Source organism: Lontra canadensis, unplaced genomic scaffold (assembly GCF_010015895.1).
Source record: "Lontra canadensis isolate GAN:19392208 unplaced genomic scaffold, GSC_riverotter_1.0 scaffold10, whole genome shotgun sequence".
NCBI lineage: Eukaryota > Metazoa > Chordata > Mammalia > Carnivora > Mustelidae > Lontra > Lontra canadensis.
In genome coordinates this window covers 15,190,512-15,208,913 of record NW_022631004.1, presented here as the reverse complement: position 1 = coordinate 15,208,913, position 18,402 = coordinate 15,190,512, and the positions used below count along the sequence as shown (strand labels likewise).

Here is an 18,402-nt window from a genome sequence, read left to right as displayed (position 1 = left end):
TCAAACAAATCTCCTAAATCCTTAATAATCTTAATCCCTTATATTCCACATTGTTTTACAGTTTTCAAAGAGTTTTCATATGATTTTTCATGTGATCCCCATTCGACAACTTTGTGAGGTAGGTACTTCTATCTTCACTTATAAACAAAGGAACTGAGGCTCAGAGAAGTTTACTTGTTAAAGATGACAAAATTGGCATATAGCAAAGCCAGACCTCTCTAGAGTCTTGGAATATTTTCCGAAGTGTGATTCTTGGATTATCTGGATTAAGAATCACCTGTAGTATTTTCAGAAATATAGACTTTAAAAGCCCTACCACCTTTGACTTAGTTAGTAAGAAAGAATCTTTAGGAGTGCCCCAAATTCCACATTTATAACGAACAATAAAGTTAAGAACAAATGTATATCAGGTGATGATACAAAAGTACAACATTGAGTCCAGCTAGGTATTTATGTGATATAATATGATGCCATCAGCTCATTTTCAGAGGGCAAGTTAGATCAAAACAGTCTGCAATTAGAATCACCTAGAAAGTTAAAAAAAAAAAAAAAAATATATATATATATATATATATATATATATATATTCTTCTCTGAATGAGAGGAGGGTGTTGAGCATCAGAGGTTCCACAAGTGATTCTTATCTATAGTCAGGGCTGAGGACTACTTGTTTAAATACGCTTTACTATAAAACACATCCAGCATTTTCCACAATTTTTCTTTCCCTTCTGATCAATTTCATGCCTAATAAAGTTTGCAGTTTTTATTGTAAATTATTTAAACAGTACACGACAAAATGTCAAACATTTTTGAATAGATATTAGTAAGACTAAAAGATTATACTTCACAGTAAGACTACTCATGCTTCATTTAGTTACAATGATTTTCAAATACCTCAATCACCACTTTGGACTTAGGTTATATATATTTCAACTGTTTTAAAAAAAAAATGATCCAGAATCTTGAAACAGGAATGTGGGGCAAAAGCTGTAGCCTAGTGGCTACTGTATAATGCAAATGCAGACAATCAGGTCACTGATAGGACGGGCCTGGGTACCAAGATCTGGTGGCTTTGGCAAGATCACATCTCACTGTCGAAAAATACAGCAATGAATATAGAGAAAATGTTTTGCCATTTTGTAACTGTGGTTCCCACAAAAGAGTTTATAATGTGTGATGCTTGTTACATGCCTCCATGGAACAGATCTGAACATGAAGTTCTGTGTGAATCAATACTACTATATGGGTAAAGGTGGCTACAAATTAAACTTCTTTCACCATGCATATGGTTAAGTTATAAAAACACAGCCAGTAAAAGTAATATTTACAAAAGTAATAAAGACAGCACAATTATAGAGAAAAAATGTCCATCTCTGCCTTTTATTCCATTATTAATCTTAATCCTGTATGTTTCTGGATGAAGATTATTTCGATAGAATTTTTAAAGAGCCTTCAGTAGACTATTCAGATTCCTCTTCTGACCTTATATCCTATTAGCTAAAATACCCTTGCTGATTTATCAAATTCTCCTACAGTTTAAAAACATAGTTCTTTTTCACTTAGTGGAAAGAAAACTACAAAGTCCAACTATTCTTCTGAGAAATAAACCTTGCATAGAAAATTTTCTTAATTCTGAAATTTTTGTTTTATTAATACAACTACCAGAATGTTATCTCACAACTAGTTGATATCATATGAAAGTTCACTACAAAGCAGTCACCACACATTTAGGGTTTTTCTAAATATAAAATAAGTGGGTTTATAAAAATGCTTACCAGACAAATAATTATCTCTTCAATAACCTAGAAATAAGAACTATTTATGTGATGATATAATTATTAGCATTTTTGATGCCTTGATGTTCCAAGTTTGATGCAATATAAAAGGCAAAATTTACTTTCCAATGGACACAATCTGCATCTGACTGAAAGCATGATAACAGTGAGTTACAGCAATCAGTCATGCAAAGGCAAAGAATAAAATCTGCTTTTTAGATAGCACAGGTTTTCCACCTTCGGATAATTTAAGCACTGGTTCCATCTTCTTCAATGACCCGATTCATGCTGGTACCATGTGTGATGTGAGTCATAGGATTATTACTGAGGTCTCTGATACTGCTATGTCGTGACTGTTCGTTGAGCCGATGAGAACTACTGTGCCTGGAGTGATCCGTCAGTCGTGACATGCTGCCATGAGGTAGTCTCTCTTCCATTCCTCTATAACTGCACGGAGTGTACCTAACATACAAGAGTTTATTTTGAAGTAGGTAACAGAACACACTAGAAAACTAAGAACTGTCATGAAAATGCCTCATTATGTAAAATGATTAGGAAAACCGTAAGTGAAAAAGTAACAACCAACTTTTGATGGTCTATAGTAATTTCAAAGAGTAGAGGTATTTACATCGTTGACCAGAAAGGGGGATGGCCATCCCATTAAATTCAGAATGAAGGTCTTATTCCTTGCAAAGGGACAGAAGCTAAGGTTAAATAGAGCTGATATGCTAAGTATGGAAACTTTCCTCATTCCAGTGAATTTTCGGTTACGAGATGGGTTCTGGCAGAGGAGGAACAATAATAGAAGAAATACGGCATTGTCTCAGGGAGTCTAGAAGGCTGGCTGGTTATAATTAGTAGTACAACAAACTCAAATTTACTGAAAGACGAGGGCTGAAAGAGGGAGCATGTGAAATTAAAGGATAAATTAATTTAACAAAAAAAAAAAGTGAACGAATTGTCAAGCAATGATGACACCATGTGCCGACAGCTTCTTTCTAGAGAGCCCCAGTTAACAGCTAAACAACTACCTGTAAATGTCTTATTTTCCATTAGTGCTTGAGGCTGTGAAGATGCTATTTCATAAAAGCTACATCTACTTAAATATTCTAGTAACATCCCTCATAACATTTGTAACCTATATTCCAGATAAAGCAAATTCTCTCCTTACCCCTAGCCAAGACCCAGCTTTTGTGAACTGGGCTACACTGCATATTGCAGGCAGGCAGTCTTCTCCCCATGACTGTGCTTATCTTGAAAGACAAGAGTGGAAGCATCAGAGTTAAGAAAACATACACTTACACCTCTTTTGTAAAAAAGTAATTTAGGACAACAAAGCTCAAAGAAAATGAAACTGAATATAATTTATAACTTTAATTGATATATACTAAATTTTACTTTAGTGTTGCTAAAATTAAAAAGGATATAGCAGGCCATTCCTTTTTAAATAGTCATCAGGGATGCCTGTGTGGCTCAGCTGGTTGAGCGTCTCTTGGTTTCAGCTCAGATTGTGATCTCAGGGTCGTGAGATCAGCCCTGCGTGGGGCTTCTGCTTAAGATTCTCTCTCTCTCCCTCTGCCTATCCCCTGCTCACATGTGCGCTTGTTCTCTTTCTAAAAAAAAAAATAAACTTTTAAAAATGGTCATCAGAAGAATGAATCATAAGCAGCTAAAGACCTATTGGTTGTCAAAATCATTCATTTATCATTTTTTCATAATAATTACAAATTTCATGACTCAATATGAATCATTTATAAAATTTAAAGATTTTAAAGACTGATTCATACACTACTTAGGTGATCTAGTTTTATAAAAGTGCTTGTCAAATGTTTTCATCAGATCACAGAATCTAAAAATTGAGAAGCCCTGGGGCACCTGGGTGGCTCAGTGCATTAAGTGTCTGCCTTCAGCTCAGGTCATGATCCCAGGGTTCTGGAATCTGGCCCAGCTACAGGCTCCCTGCTCAGTGGGGAGCCTGCTTCTCCTTCTCCCTCTGCCCTTCCTCCCAGCTCATGATCTCTCTTTCTCTGCCAAATAAATAAATAAATAAATAAATAAATAAATAAATAAATATTTTAAATTGGGAAGTCCTTCTATTTTTATTATTTTTATTAAAAGATGTATCCATTTATTTTAGAGAGAAAGAGTGAGAGAGCACACAAGTGGGGGAAGAGGCAAAGGGAGAGAAGCAGACTCCCTGCTGAGTGTGGAGTTCCCACATGGCTTGATCCCATGAACCGAAGATCATGACCTGAGCCAAAACCAAGAGTTGGATGCCCAACCGCTAGAGCCACCCAGATGCCCCTTTTTATTAAAAAGATTTTAGTTTTAAATAATCTTTACCCTGAACTCACAAACCCTGAGAACAAGAGTTGTGTGCTCCACCAACTGAGGTAGCAGGGTGCCCCGGTCATTAAGTGTCTGCCTTCAGCTCAGGTCATGATCTCAGGGTCATGGGATTGAACCCCACATCGAGCCCCACATTGGGGTCCCTGCTCAGTGAGGAGCCTGCTTCTCCCTCTCTCACTGTTCCTGCTTGTATTCCTTCTCTTGCTGTGTCTCTGTCAAATAAATAAATAAAATCTTTTTTAAAAAATGATAAGAAAGCATGTCTTTTGTTTCCAGTCTGAATAAAGCAAAAAATAATTTAAGAATGAAAAGATCCATTTTAAGTATTTAAAAAATTTATGTTAATAGGTAAAAGGGCATTTAACTCTTTTCTATTAAAAGATATTTCATATTCAGGACAAATAGTTTTAAATTTGATTTGTATATTTTCATAAAATAATTATAGCTTGCGAATGAAAATATTTCAGAATGAGTTTATTGTTCTAGTTAATAATTATTATTTTACATCATGATTATTGTCCTAAATTGAGTGAAAGATTTTTCCAATTATAATTTGCCAGGTAATTGGAGATCTTTCACCTCTCAATGACTTCATCAGCATCTATTTCAAATAAATATGACAAATGAAAAAAGCAAAGTATGATACAGTTTAATGAATGATATCATAGTAATTAAAAAATAAAAACAAATCATTATTTAAAAATATGAATTGGGTATTTTCTAAAATAAAACCTAAATCTTTGAGTTTAACCAATAAACTTCAAAACATACATCCAACTATTGGTTTTGGCTCAGGTCATAATCTCAAGAGTTGTGAGGTCGAGCCCCACATTGGCCTCCACAATCAGCATGGTCTCTGCTTAAGACTCTCTTGCCCTCTTCCTCCGTCTGCTCCCACCCCACTCTTTCTCTCTCAAAATTAATAAATAAATATTTAACACCTACTCTACCATCTACACTACTACATATCTACTCTAATATACAATATAAAAATGTACATTAAATTTAATATAAGCTTAGGCAAAATGATAGGAATGGTTACGATGCTGAAAAGATAATATGGTGTATTCCAAAGTCAAAATGAAAGAAACTTAAGATGATTTAACCTTTTTGATTCTCTGTATTAGTTGCTGCCATTAATATAAATATTTGAATTCATTTTGGTTTAACCAGTATCTCATTATATTCATTCCCTAGTTTTCCCTTGTCACGTCACCTACTTATCACCTAATCACTCATTTCCAAACCTCCACCTACCTACTCATCCACTTCCCTTTCTACCCATCCCCAAGTCTATCTAATAATTACTTATTCTTTGAAGTTGACATACATGTGTAGGTGTTATTTGCCTTTGTCTGTTTTATTTCATGGAGCACTGAGATGAATAATTACCCATCAAAGAGTCTGGACTAAAGTGAGTATTGAGAAGCAGGTGCGTGCGTGCATGTGTGCGTGCGTGTGTGTGATTTCATAATCAGATACCATGAGATGATGAGAAAACAACGGCCAAAAGACAGTGTTAACATGTAAACTCAAAAACTGACAGAAAAGAAAGAAATCTCCATGAGATGGTTTCTGGAATTATGAAAACCCCTATTTAGACTTTTAGATTCAACATGGTCTCAGACTCTTTCAGATCTGCTCTTATGTTCCGGCTATGGCAGAGGACCGTACAGTATGCATATTCGTGTACCAGACATAACACCCTTAGTAGACTGTCATTTTAGTTCTGGGCCCTGAATTCCTGGGAAATGCCCGCATCTATTCTTCCTTCTTTCTCACCCTCCCTTCCTTCCTCCTTTCCTTCCTCTCTCTCTCTCTTTCTCTCTCCCTTTTTCTTTCTTTCTCTCTCTCTCTTTCTTTCTTTTATAATCTCTACACCCAACGTGGGGCTGAAACTCATAAACCCAAGATCAAGAGCTGCATGCTCTACTGACTGAGCCAGCCAGGCACCCCTAAATGTCCACATTATTTCTAAAGTCATTAGTTATTGAACAGATTTATCTCTCAATAGATAGACACACAGACAATACAGACAAACAGATACACAGATAGAGATATATGCCTAACACTGTGCTAGGTATTGTGGGGAAATACAGAGATGTCTGTCACCTAGTTTTCATTTCTCCAGAAGTTACAAACTTAGCTGAGAAAAGACAGCTGTATGAAAAATAGGTCATACCCCCCAAAATAATTAAAAAGCAATTAACTGCCATGGATATGGGAATTAAGCAGGCCTTAAAAGATGGGTATGATTTTGATTAAGCAGAGAGGTAGGAAAGGCCATTATAGGAAGTCATAATCTACCCTCTGGTTTTCATAGTACTATACTTTTATAGATTCCTTCATATATCAATAAATACTTTCTTTCAATCACATCTGGCTATTCTTCCTGTGTTATTATTACTGCAAGTATTTATTTATTTGTTTATTTATTTATTTTAACTGTAGGTATTCAAACCAAGGTCTTATTCTTAGTCTGTTTTTTTTTTTTTAAGATTTTATTTATTTATTTGACAGACAGAGATCACAAGTAGGCGGAGAGGCAGGCAGAGAGAGAGAGGAAGGGAAGCAGGCTCCCTGCTGAGCAGAGAGCCTGATGCGGGGCTCGATCCCAGGACCCTGAGACCATGACCTGAGCCGAAGGCAGAGGCTTAACCACTAAGCCACCCAGGCGCCCCTGGTCTGTTCTTCTTCTTTTTTTTTTTTTTTTAAAGATTTTATTTATTTATTTGACAGACAGAGAACACAAGTAGGCAGAGAAGCAGGCAGAGAGAGAGAGAGAGAGGAGCAGGCTCTGCACTGAGCAGAGAGCCCGATGCGGGGCTCGATCCCAGGACTCTGGGATCATGACCTGAGCCGAAGGCAGAGGCTTTAACCACTGAGCCACCCAGGCGCCCCTGGTCTGTTCTTTTTTTATTATGTTTCAAGTAATTCCATCTCATAATTTTAATTATCAATTACCTTATATTAGTGATTAAAAACTTTCTTATCTAAGCTCCAGTTCCATTCAGAGTACAGAGGCTGAAATACTCTATATTTCATCGCCTTCAGAAATTTTCTACTCAATATGGATTTATCTTTATTACCATTCACTCAACCTATGTATTTCCTCAGATATTTTCATGGGCCAATTTGATCTTTCCCTTATAAAGTTCTATAACATCAATCATCTCTAACACTCACTGTTTTAATTATACGTGACTTGCACTATTGTGTAATTGGCTCTTAGGTAACTATGTCTTATCGTTCCTATAAGATTATGCTCCTAGGGGTGCCTCGGTGGCTCAGTCAATTGAGCATCTGTCTTTGGCTCAGGTCATGATCCCGCGGTCCTGGGGTCCTGGGAACGAGTCCCATGTCAGGTTCCCTGCTCAACAGGGAGCCTACTTCTCCCTTTCCCCCTGTCGCTGCCTCTGCTTGTGCTCTCTTTGTCAAATAAATCGGTAAAATCTTAAAAAAAAAAAAAAAAAAAAAAAAAAAAAGATTATGCTCCTACAATGTAGAAATTATACCTAACCTTTCTCCTATATAACTATACACAGAATGCCATATGCACAGGAGGTGTATTATAAATAATTGTTCATTCCCTATTGAAAAGGATGAAGCTAACAATGTCAAATGCCCAATAATGCTGAGTTAGTTCACAGAGGGTGGTATTGACAAAACATATGCTAAGACTCTCAAATCCCTCCCTCCTTATAAGTATCTCAATTTACTTATTACTGCAGAAACTTCCCAACTGGGATTACTTACAATCTTTTCTTCTATGCTGTTGCCAAAGTGATCTTTATAAAACACAAATCTGATTTTATTACCCCAAGGCTTCAAGTCCTTTAATAGTTGCTTATTACTGTCAGTAAAAAATCCAAACTCCTCAGCATGTTTCATCTGCCCAAGCATATATACTGTGTTCTAGCTCTCCTCTGGTACCTAACTGCCTGTTTGTCCTCCTTGCTTCCGCATATGCTGTTTGTTTTTAATTTCAACTGCCTCCACTGCATCCTATTCAAAGTGGAAATCCTGCCTGTGGAGCTTTCTATGACTTTCAATAATAACTTAAATGGCTCTCTTCTCTGGGATCTCGAAGCATTTTGTATATGATTTTATTATACCCATTAGAGTGTATTACAACTGTACTCTTTGTCTTCCATCTCTGTGTCCCTAACACTTAGAAGAGCGCTTCTCATATAGGAGTGTTTAATGGAAGGACAATGGCAAAAAAATGAAAGTATCTTTGAATGTGGTTAAAAAACAGGTCGGGGCGCCTGGGTGGCTCAGTTGGTTGAGCGTCTGCCTTTGGCTCAGGTTGTGATCCTGGGGTTCTGGGATCAAGCCCCTGCATTGGGTTCCCTGCTTGGCCGGAGGCCTGATCCTCCCTCTCCCACTCCTCTTGCTTGTGTTCCGTCTCTCGCTGTGTGTCTTTCTGCCAAAAAATAAATAAAATCTTTAAAAAAATAAAAAAATAAATAAACCAGGTCATTGGTTATGTTAGAAAGTACAGTTTAGGTGGGTAAGAAAACAAAAAAGGGATATATATGAAGGATGTTATAGGTAGAAAGAAAATATTCAACATACTCGTTTCAAAAATTTGCAAAAAAGAAATGAGTAAAAGAAAAAATATCACAAAGAAAGACTGCTAATTTTTTAAAAAACACAGATAGCTGACCAAGTTAGAAGGCAAAAGAAAGCACTTTGAGAGAAAAAACCAGAAGGCTTAAAGAGTAAGTGTAGAAATTGTATCCTACACTCAGAGGATAGAGAAGACAGAGATAGAGGCTGGAAAGAGACTGGAAGGATATAGGGCAGTTGTTGAAACAGATGTTTTGAAGTGGGCATGGAACACTTTCCATTTCAGGCATTAAAATTTTCATTCTTTTAGTTTCCCAAACTAGAAATCTTAAAAAAAAAACCCAAAAAACCAACCAACCAAAAAAACTTTGGCACATTCCTTCTATCCAGCTGTTATTAATCTATAACCAACTATCATTTCTTCTTTGTACATATCTTTCAAATCAGTTCTCTCTTCCTGCCACTACTCTCCTACGTAATAAGCCTTCATCAATTCAATGAATTACTGCAAAGCTCCTAAGAAGTTTCTAATAATAATAATAAGTTAATAATAACTTCTATTATTATTCTAAGTAAACAAATAAAGTAAAATATAAGTATCACATTGTAGAGTCTAGAAGTTGGCAAACTTTTTCTATGAAAAGCCACATAGTAAATATTTTAGGCTTTGTGGATCATATGGTCTCTGTTTTAACGATTCATTTCTGCCGTTGTAGTATGAAAACAGCCATAAATATGTACAATCAGAATGGGAATGGTTTTTCCAATTAAACTTTATTTATAAAAAGAGGAAGGGGCTAGAGTTGGCCAGTGAGCCAGAGTTTGCCAGCCCTTGTTTTGTAGGAGCAGTAGTAGTGTGGAGGAGGGAGTGAATCTGGTCAGGACAGGGTCAGAGAAAGCTTCATGGAGAATGTTTGAGAAGCCTGGGTGTGTTTTCTTTAAATTTGATAATGGAGACACTACAAGTTGACATCAGGTTCTTACTGAGATAAGCATTGTTCCAAGCAATTACACATATTATCTCGTTTACTCTTTACAACATTCCTTTTTTAAAAAGATTTTATCTATTTATTTGAGACAGAGAGTATATAAGAGTGACCAGGAGCAGGGGAAGGACAGAGGGAGGGAAGCAGACTTCCTGCTGAGCAGGAAGCCTAACATGGAGCTCAATCCCAGGACCTGGAGATCATGACCTGAACCAAAAGCAGATGCTTAACCGACTGAGCCGCCCAGGTGCCCCTTTACGACATTCCTAAAGAGGCAGGTATTCCTATTTCCCTTTTACAGATGAGGAAACTGAGGATTTCCATTCCAGGCCCCAGGTGTTGTGTGTTTTTGTTTTTGTTTTTTTAAGATTTTATTTATTTATTTGACAGACAGAGATCACAAGTAGGCAGAGAGGCAGGCAGAGAGAGAGGAGGAAGCAGGCTTCCTGCTGAGCAGAGAGCCCAATGTGGGGCTCGATCCCAGGACTCTGGGATCGTGACCTGAGCCGAAGGGAGAGGCTTTAACCCACTGAGCCACCCAGGCGCCCCAAGGCCCCATGTTTTTTACTGCAACACTAATACTGACTATATTCTCTTTCTTGAGTTTGTTAAGAACACAGATCATGCCTAAATCATCTTATTCCCAGAGCCTAGCATAGTGATTGACATAGTGTGCTTTCCATAATTATTTGCTAAATGAATCCAACTAACATACTCACTTTCACTCTGGCCTTCTCTTTGCCTTAATACCTTTCGATGCCTCCATATTTGCTGACTGCATGGGATCTAAACCTCTAAACTCTAACTGGCTTTAAGTCTGGCCATAATCCAGGGAAACAGTACCTAGCAAAGTTCAAAAAGCTTAATTATGTCCAACTTCTTCTAGAAGTTTTATGGTTTTGGGTCTCACATTTAGGTCTTTAACCCATTTTGAATTTATTTTTGTGTATGGTGCAAGAAAGTGGTCTGGTTTCATTCTTCTGCATATTACTGTCTAGTTTTCCAAACACCATTTGTTGAAGAGACTTGTCTTTTACCCATTGTATATTCTTACCTCCTTTGTCCATATTACATGTGGGTTTATTTTTGGACTCTCTATTATGTTCCACTGATTTATGTGTCTATTTTTGTGCTAATACCATCCTGTTTTGATTAGTACAAGTTTGTAGTATATCTTGAAATCTGGGATTATGATACCTCCAAATTTGTTCTTCTTTCTCAAGATTGCTTTGGCTATTCAGGGTCTTTTGTAGTTCCATACAAATTTTAGGATTATTTGTTCTAGTTCTGTGAAAACTGTTGTTGGTATTTTGACAGAGATTACATTAAATCTGTAGATTGTTTTGGGTGGTACAGATATTTTAAACAATATTGGTTCTTCTAATCCTTAAGCATGGACTATCTTTCCATTTGTTGTGTCATCTTCAATTTATTTCAACAGTGATTTATAGTTTTTGGAGTATAGGTCTTTTGCCTTCTTGGTTAAGTTTATTCTTAGGCATTTATTATTATTATTACTATTTTTTAAAGACTTTAATTAATCAATTAACAGAGAGAGAAAGAGATGGAGAGAGAGAGAGAAGGGACACGAGCTGGGGAAGTGGGAGAGGGAGAAGCAGGCTTCCTGCTGAGCAAGCAGCCCAACGTGAGGCTTGATCCCAGGACCCTGGGACCATGACCTGAGCCCAAGGCAGATGCTTAATGACTGAGCCACCAGGCGCCCTAGGTATTTTATTATTTTTAGTGCAGTTGTAAATGAGATTGTTTCCTGAATTTCTTTTTCTGCTGCTTCATTACTAGTGTACAGAAATGCAACAGATTTCTGTATATTAATTTTGTATCCTGTGACTTTACTGAATTCATTTATCAGCACTAATAGTTTTCTGGTGGAGTCATTAGAGTTTTCTATATATAGTATCATGCCATCTGCAAATAGTGAAAGTTTTACTTCTTCAGTACCAATTTGGATGCCTTTGAACATAGGCAGTAATCTCTCTGACATTGGCCATAGAAACATTTTTCTCCTCAGGCAAGGGAAACAAAAATTAAACTACTGAGATTACACCAAAATAAAAGGGTTTTGCACAGTGAAGGAAACTGTCAATAAACAACAAGGGAACCTGCTGAATGGGAGAAGATAATTGCAAATGATATATCCAATAAGGGGTTAATATCCAAAAATATATAAAGAACTTACACAACTCAACCTTAGAAAAACAAAGAATCCCATTAAAAGATGAGCAAAGCACCTGATCAGACATTTTTCCAAAGGAGATATACAGATGGCCAACAGACACATGGAAAGATGCTCGACATCACTAATCATCAGGGAAATACAAATCAAAACCACAATGAGATAGCACCATATACCTGTCAGAGTGGGTAAAATAAAATATACAAGAAATAACAAATGTTGGTGAAGATATGGAGAAAAAGGAATCCTAGTGCATTATTGGTAGGAATGCAAACAGGTACAGCCTCTGTGGAAAACAGTATGGAGTTTCTTCAAAAAATTAAAAACAGAATTACCACATGGTCCGGCAATTCTGCTACTGGGTATTTATCCAAAGAAAACAAAAATACTAGTTTGAAAAGATATATACATTCCTATGTTTACAGGGGCATTATCTATGGAAGTGACCAAAGTGTCCATCCATACATGAATGGATAAAGAAGATGGGGTATATATTAAAAAATGAGAAATTACTCAGCCATAAAAAGAATGAGATCTTGCCATTGGCGAAAATATGGATAAACCTAGAAGGCAAAATGCTAAATGAAATATGTCAGATGAAAAAAGACAAATGCCGTATGATTTCACTCACATGTGGAATTTAAGAAGCAAAATAAATGAACAAAGAAAAAAGAGAGACCAACAAAAAAAAAAAAGACGAACAAACTGGTGGTTGCCAGAGGGGAGGTGGATAGAGGGATGGGTGAAACAAAAAGGAGATTAAGAGTATAATTATGATTAGCACTGAGTAATGTACAGAATTGTTGAATAATGATAATACCTGAAAGTAATGTGACACTGTATGTTAATTATACTTCAACTAAAAACATTGTTTTAGATACAAATAATGTCCAACTTCTGTTTCAGAACTGGCTACCCTTCCTTGATAGCTGTGTGACTCTAATTCAAAATGTGAAATAAACTAAGCTACCAACAAAACTCACCTGCCATCACGGGATCTGTGGAGACTGCCGTGGTAGCTGCTTACTTTGCTGTGGACACTCCCTGCCTTGCTTCTCTGATCATCCACCATAGCAAGCTGAGTTGAAGAAGCATGTGTGGATGTTCCTTGAGTGGAAGTTCCTCTTGATTTTCTTATAATAGGAGTATTTGGATCCCTCAAAAGAGACTGAGCAAAATCAGGTTCCTGTAGTACCTGTCGGCTCTCATTCACTATCCTAGAAAACAAAATACTAAATTTAAGATACAGACTAACATCCCCATAGACCAGTAAATGTGACATGCTGACATTATTCTTGAAATTAATTGCTCTCTCAATAATGTCTTTAGGAGAGATATAAGGTAACATTGTTGATAGAGGAAAGAATTTAACAAAGATTATGTCAATCTGTACTTGAAGGTGGTATGATGGAAAGAAGCCTGCATTAGAATAAGGAAATCTGGATTTTAGTTCAATAAACACATGACCTTACGCAAGTCATTATCCCCTTTTCTTCATTTTCCTCATCTATAAGATGAAGCTATATGATTTCATCATTTCTAAAAGTCCCTTTCAATTAAAGAAATTCATGATTCTCAAGTACACTAAAATATTACAAAGATATTACAATAGAGAAATTTTTTTCTTGCATGGTTTATGGATGTATTGGAGGCCTCACTGTAGCACAGATATATATATATATATACATATATATATATATTTTTAATTAATTTATTTATTTTAGAGACAGAGAGAGGGAGCACACACACACATGCAGGGGGAGGCAGAGAGAGAGAGAATCTCAAGCAGACTCCCCACTGAGTATGGGGACCTGAGATGACCTGAGATCATGACCCGAGCTGAAATCAAGAGTTGGATGCCCAAATGACTGAGCTACCCAGGTGCCCCAACAGGTATATTTTTCAACCTGTAAGAACAGTTTTCTTTTAAATTATTTTTATTAACATATAATGTATTATTTGCCCCAAGCACACAGGTCTGTGAATCATCAGGCTTACGCATTTCACAGCACTCACTGTAGCATGTACCCTCCCCAATGTCCATAACCCAACCACCCTCTCCCTACACCCCTGCCCCCAGCAACCCTCAGTTTGTTTTGTGAGATTAGTAAGAGTCTCTCATGGTTTGTCTCCCTCCTGATCCCATTTGTTTCATTTTTTCCTTCCCTACCTCCCAAACCCCCACCCTGCCTCTCAAATTCTTTATGCTGAGTGAAATAAGTCAATCAGAGAAAGACAATTATATGATCTCTCTGATATGAAGAACAGTTGTTTTAAGGCTACAAGTTGGTCTTATGGTGAAACAGTTGTTCAGTGCTAGAATAAGCATGAGTGGTCAAAATTAGAACAAAATTAATGAAAACTTAATTTAAGCTAAGATAAAATTAATTTAAGCTAAGATAAAATTAATTACTAGACATCTTAAAGGCTTAAGGAAAAAAACTTAAGAAGAATTATTGTCAAGAACAAAAGTTTTTAACTGCTAGAGAATGGTTAAAAGCAGATGTTTACTATAATGAACAAAGCAGCAATTAAATTGATCAAAGAGCCAGTTAAATAGTCACAAAGATCGGAGTCTCAGTTTATATAAATGACTAGGAGAATCAGAGGTTAAAGTTAAAATAAGATAAATAATTTCGTGAAAAAATAAAGCTCCAGCATATATAGATTGGACCATACAATGAGACAGTGTATATATTCTAACTTTTCAGATTACAAAAGGATCCTCCTTACTACTATTGTTTTTAGTGGTGAGGTAGGAGGGCTAAAGGCAGGCTAATACTTGTTGAGTACCCACATTATGCCAGGTGTTTCACATGCACTCTCCTTTGATCCTTCTTAATAATGTTTTTATTATGGAGATCAATGTCCTAAGAGGGTATCTGTTAAGAGGATATTATATATCTATTGTGAATAGATATCTATCAAGAATAAATACTGTGATCTCCATTTCGTAGATGAAAAAACTGAGCTTTAAAGGATTAAAGAACTGTCCAAAGTCATACACCAAAACCAACAGTCAGGGATCAAACTTAAGTTTAAATGGCTTAGGGGAGCCTAGGTGGCTCAGTCAGCTCAGGGTTCAGATCTTGATTTCGACTCAGGTCATGATCTCAGGGCTGTGAATTCCAGCCCCACACTGGGCTCTATGCTGGGTGTGGAACCTGCCTGAGATTCTCTCTCTTCCATTCCTCTGCCCCTCCCCCACACTCTCGTGTTCACTCTTAACAAATGGCTTAAAAGCCAAAATAATGATAAAATATTTGTAATGATAAAATATTATATATACATATGTACATATATGTATATATAACATATGTGTACACAGACACACACACACACAGATACATTTCCTCAAATCAAAGTATCAAAAACTGGACAGAAGAATGAACAAGTCAAAAACAGTTAAACAAAGAAACAAACAGTATCTGTTTCTGTCATCAATGGCCCTAATCATATATTCATATATCGCAAATCAGCCTTAATTGCTGACTTTATTTTCTAAACTTTTTTTTTTTTTTTAAAGATTTTATTTATTTATTTGACAGAGAGAGATCACAAGTAGACAGAGAGGCAGGCAGAGAGAGAGAGGGAAGCAGGCTCCCTGCTGAGCAGAGAGCCCGATGCGGGACTCGATCCCAGGACCCTGAGATCATGACCCGAGCCGAAGGCAGCGGCTTAACCCACTGAGCCACCCAGGCGCCCATCTAAACTTATTTTTAAAACTTGATTCAAACTGACTTCTGGGCATGCCAAAAATTTAATCCATCTTCAAATGGTAAACATTTGTCCCCTCATTTTACAGATAAGAAAACAGAGAAATTAAGTGATATGATTTATATAATTCCAAAAGAAGATTTCTAAAAATATTTCAATCAGTGTCAGAATTACTAGTATAAGCACAATGTTAAATGTGGCTTCACTCAGGGGCAAAACACTAATTTGATTAGCACAATTTTAGAAACTAGTCTCTTTGTAGCACAGTATATAAGCAAAAACAAGAGTGTAGAATCAGACCGCTTGGGTCTGAATCTCAATTCTAGCAATGACTATGAAACCTTGATTTCTTACCATAAAATGATCTCTCTTACAAGGCTGTTTGAAGGATTAAAAGTTTTAATAATATATAAAATGCTCAGAACTGTGCTTGGAGTATTAAATGTGCTCAATTAATTGGCAACTGTTACTACAATTACTTTATAGTTGTTTTTCAAAGGGTAAAGCAGACAAATGCTAGATATAGCTATGGGATGCTCTCGCTCTTGAGCTCCAGAATAAGGAGCTGCCACTCTAGCCCAGGGCACAGTCCTGGCTTATTTCTTTAATGCATTTCATTATCATTATATAATATATTTAATATCATTTTTCTATTTTGGCTTTAATGTGTACTTTATCGTAATGGAATAACACGTTATCTATATAATTTATGGTATACTTAGAAGAACAATGGACAATTGGAAAGGGAAGTCTAATACCTGTGTTATTTTGGCCAAAGCATTTAATCTCTCTGTGCTCAGTTTTCTCATCTATAACACAGAAATAATACATAGCAGCCCCCCACAGGAATATCAAGACGATCAAGTAATAACATAGATATATAAAAGCATTAATTTGTTCTTATTTTTAAGAAAATTATAATTTAAATTTCTGAAAGTAAGATCAGCTTTCCCTCAAATACTATCAATTAGTAAGGTGTAGACCTTAAGCCTGCCTGGTTCTACTTGGCTATCTTCTCAGAATCAAGTTTTAGCTTCTAATTAATACATGCTACTGTGCTAATCACAACTGGTTGTAGCTAAGATTTCAATCACATTGAAACATATCCACCAAACCCAAAGTGTTTTAACATAAGCAATACAAAAATTTTATGTGAATGTGAGGTTTGTGAACATTGTGATAATTTCAACTTACTCTTTTTTCCTACGACCATGAAAAAAACTGGCCCATTCAAAGCATGTCTTTTTGCTTCCAACCCAAAAGATGGAGGGAATACCAACAATGAGAGCCATCAGGTATTTCATCAGAAAGAGAATCAGGTCTGGACGACTCATTTGAGTAACCTACAAGAAGGGAAAGAAAAATACCTTAAATATATAAAAAGAAAAAACCTTCTATCAAAGGCCATTATAAATCTTTAAAATAAACAATAGTTAAGTAATTCTACAAACTTGGTATTTTCACTTTTACAGTTCTATAGTTAAATTTCTTGTTATACAAAAAAGATATACACTCCTGATAATTTGACAGTAAGTTTCTATTTTATATTTTGAGTCCTATATTTTTCTTATTAGCTCATAATGGTATCTTCTAAGGAAGAAGATTATTAATGTAGAAAATAAGCCATGAATAGGAATAGAGGCTCAAATAAATAATACCTATATTCTTCTTGGCCAATTCTGTTAGTCCTATCATTGGTCATTACAATATAAAATTAGGAAAGTATTAGTCTTTCCCCCCACTTCATTAATTTCTGTGCTTATCTTTTATAGACCATCCTTCTACCTACTTCATCTTACTCTGCTGGCTGTTTTCAAGCTTCCTCTTTAACCTATGAGTTATTTCTAGGTACATTTTCTAGTTTCTGGTCAGATGAGTTTTTAAAAATTGCTTTTTATTGTTAGTTTCAAGTTTAATTATTGTGGTCAGAGAATTTGTCTATATTATTCTGGTTACCTTAAATTTTGGAGAATTCCTTTTGATTTAGGACACTGTCAATTTATGTAAGTATTCCTTGTGAACTTTAAAATAGCCCATACTCTCTGTTGGGCACAAAATCTTCTATATGTATTAGATCTACTTTATTAGCTTTGTCATTCAAATTTTTTATATTCTCAATTTTGTTTACCTGTATTAACTTTTTAAAAAGATTTTATTTATTTACTTGTTAAGAAGTCTAATTGATAATCTTTTGATTTATTTCCTCTCTCTGGTAGCTTTTAAATTTTTCTTTATCCTTTTCCCTTTATAGTTGCATTGAATGTTTCTCATTGTGATTGATTTTTATTTTTCCTGCTTAGTGTGCAGAGTGTACTTTTAATCTAAGGACCTATGTTTTCAGTTCTGGAAAATTCTCAGACATTAGTATTTTGGTTATTGCTTTTTAGTCATTCTTATGGCTTCTTATTCTACAACTCCCATTAGATGTGTACTGCAGTTCCTCAATCCTTATTTTTTATGTCTTTTAACTACATAGTAGTTTTTAGTATTGTATGGCTCTCTATATTCTGTATTCTGGGTGAACTCTTTAGAACAATTTTTTTACTTCACTAATTCCCTCTTCAACCATGTCTATGTTAGGGTTCATGTTATCTACTGATTTTATTTCCATAACTTCAATTCTAAGATGTCTAATTAGTTCTTATATTTGCCTATTCTTATTTCATTTCTACTAATTTACAATCTTTTATTCTTTTAAAGTGGTTTTTATTGTTTATCTTTTAGGGAATCCTAAACATACTTTTTTTTTTTTTTTGGAATGCAAATTTTACATTTATTGGGAGAAAACCTTAGCTTGTCACAGCTCTTA

The 18,402-nt window shown here is 35.7% G+C and overlaps 1 protein-coding gene across 1 annotated transcript in view; it reads right to left on the bottom strand.

Moving 5' to 3' along the window:
• Positions 1 to 586: 586 nt before the first annotated feature.
• The window catches only part of FZD3 (frizzled class receptor 3), a 93,858-nt gene continuing 76,042 nt past the window's right edge, over positions 587 to 18,402 (bottom strand). Inside the window, exons 5-7 of the mRNA XM_032855705.1 lie at positions 16,788 to 16,936; positions 12,860 to 13,093; positions 587 to 2,237 (exon numbers count right to left, since the gene is read on the bottom strand). Of these exons, the coding sequence (XP_032711596.1) occupies positions 2,024 to 2,237; positions 12,860 to 13,093; positions 16,788 to 16,936 (597 nt within the window). The 3' untranslated portion in view covers positions 587 to 2,023. The remainder of the gene's footprint in view (positions 2,238 to 12,859; positions 13,094 to 16,787; positions 16,937 to 18,402) is intronic.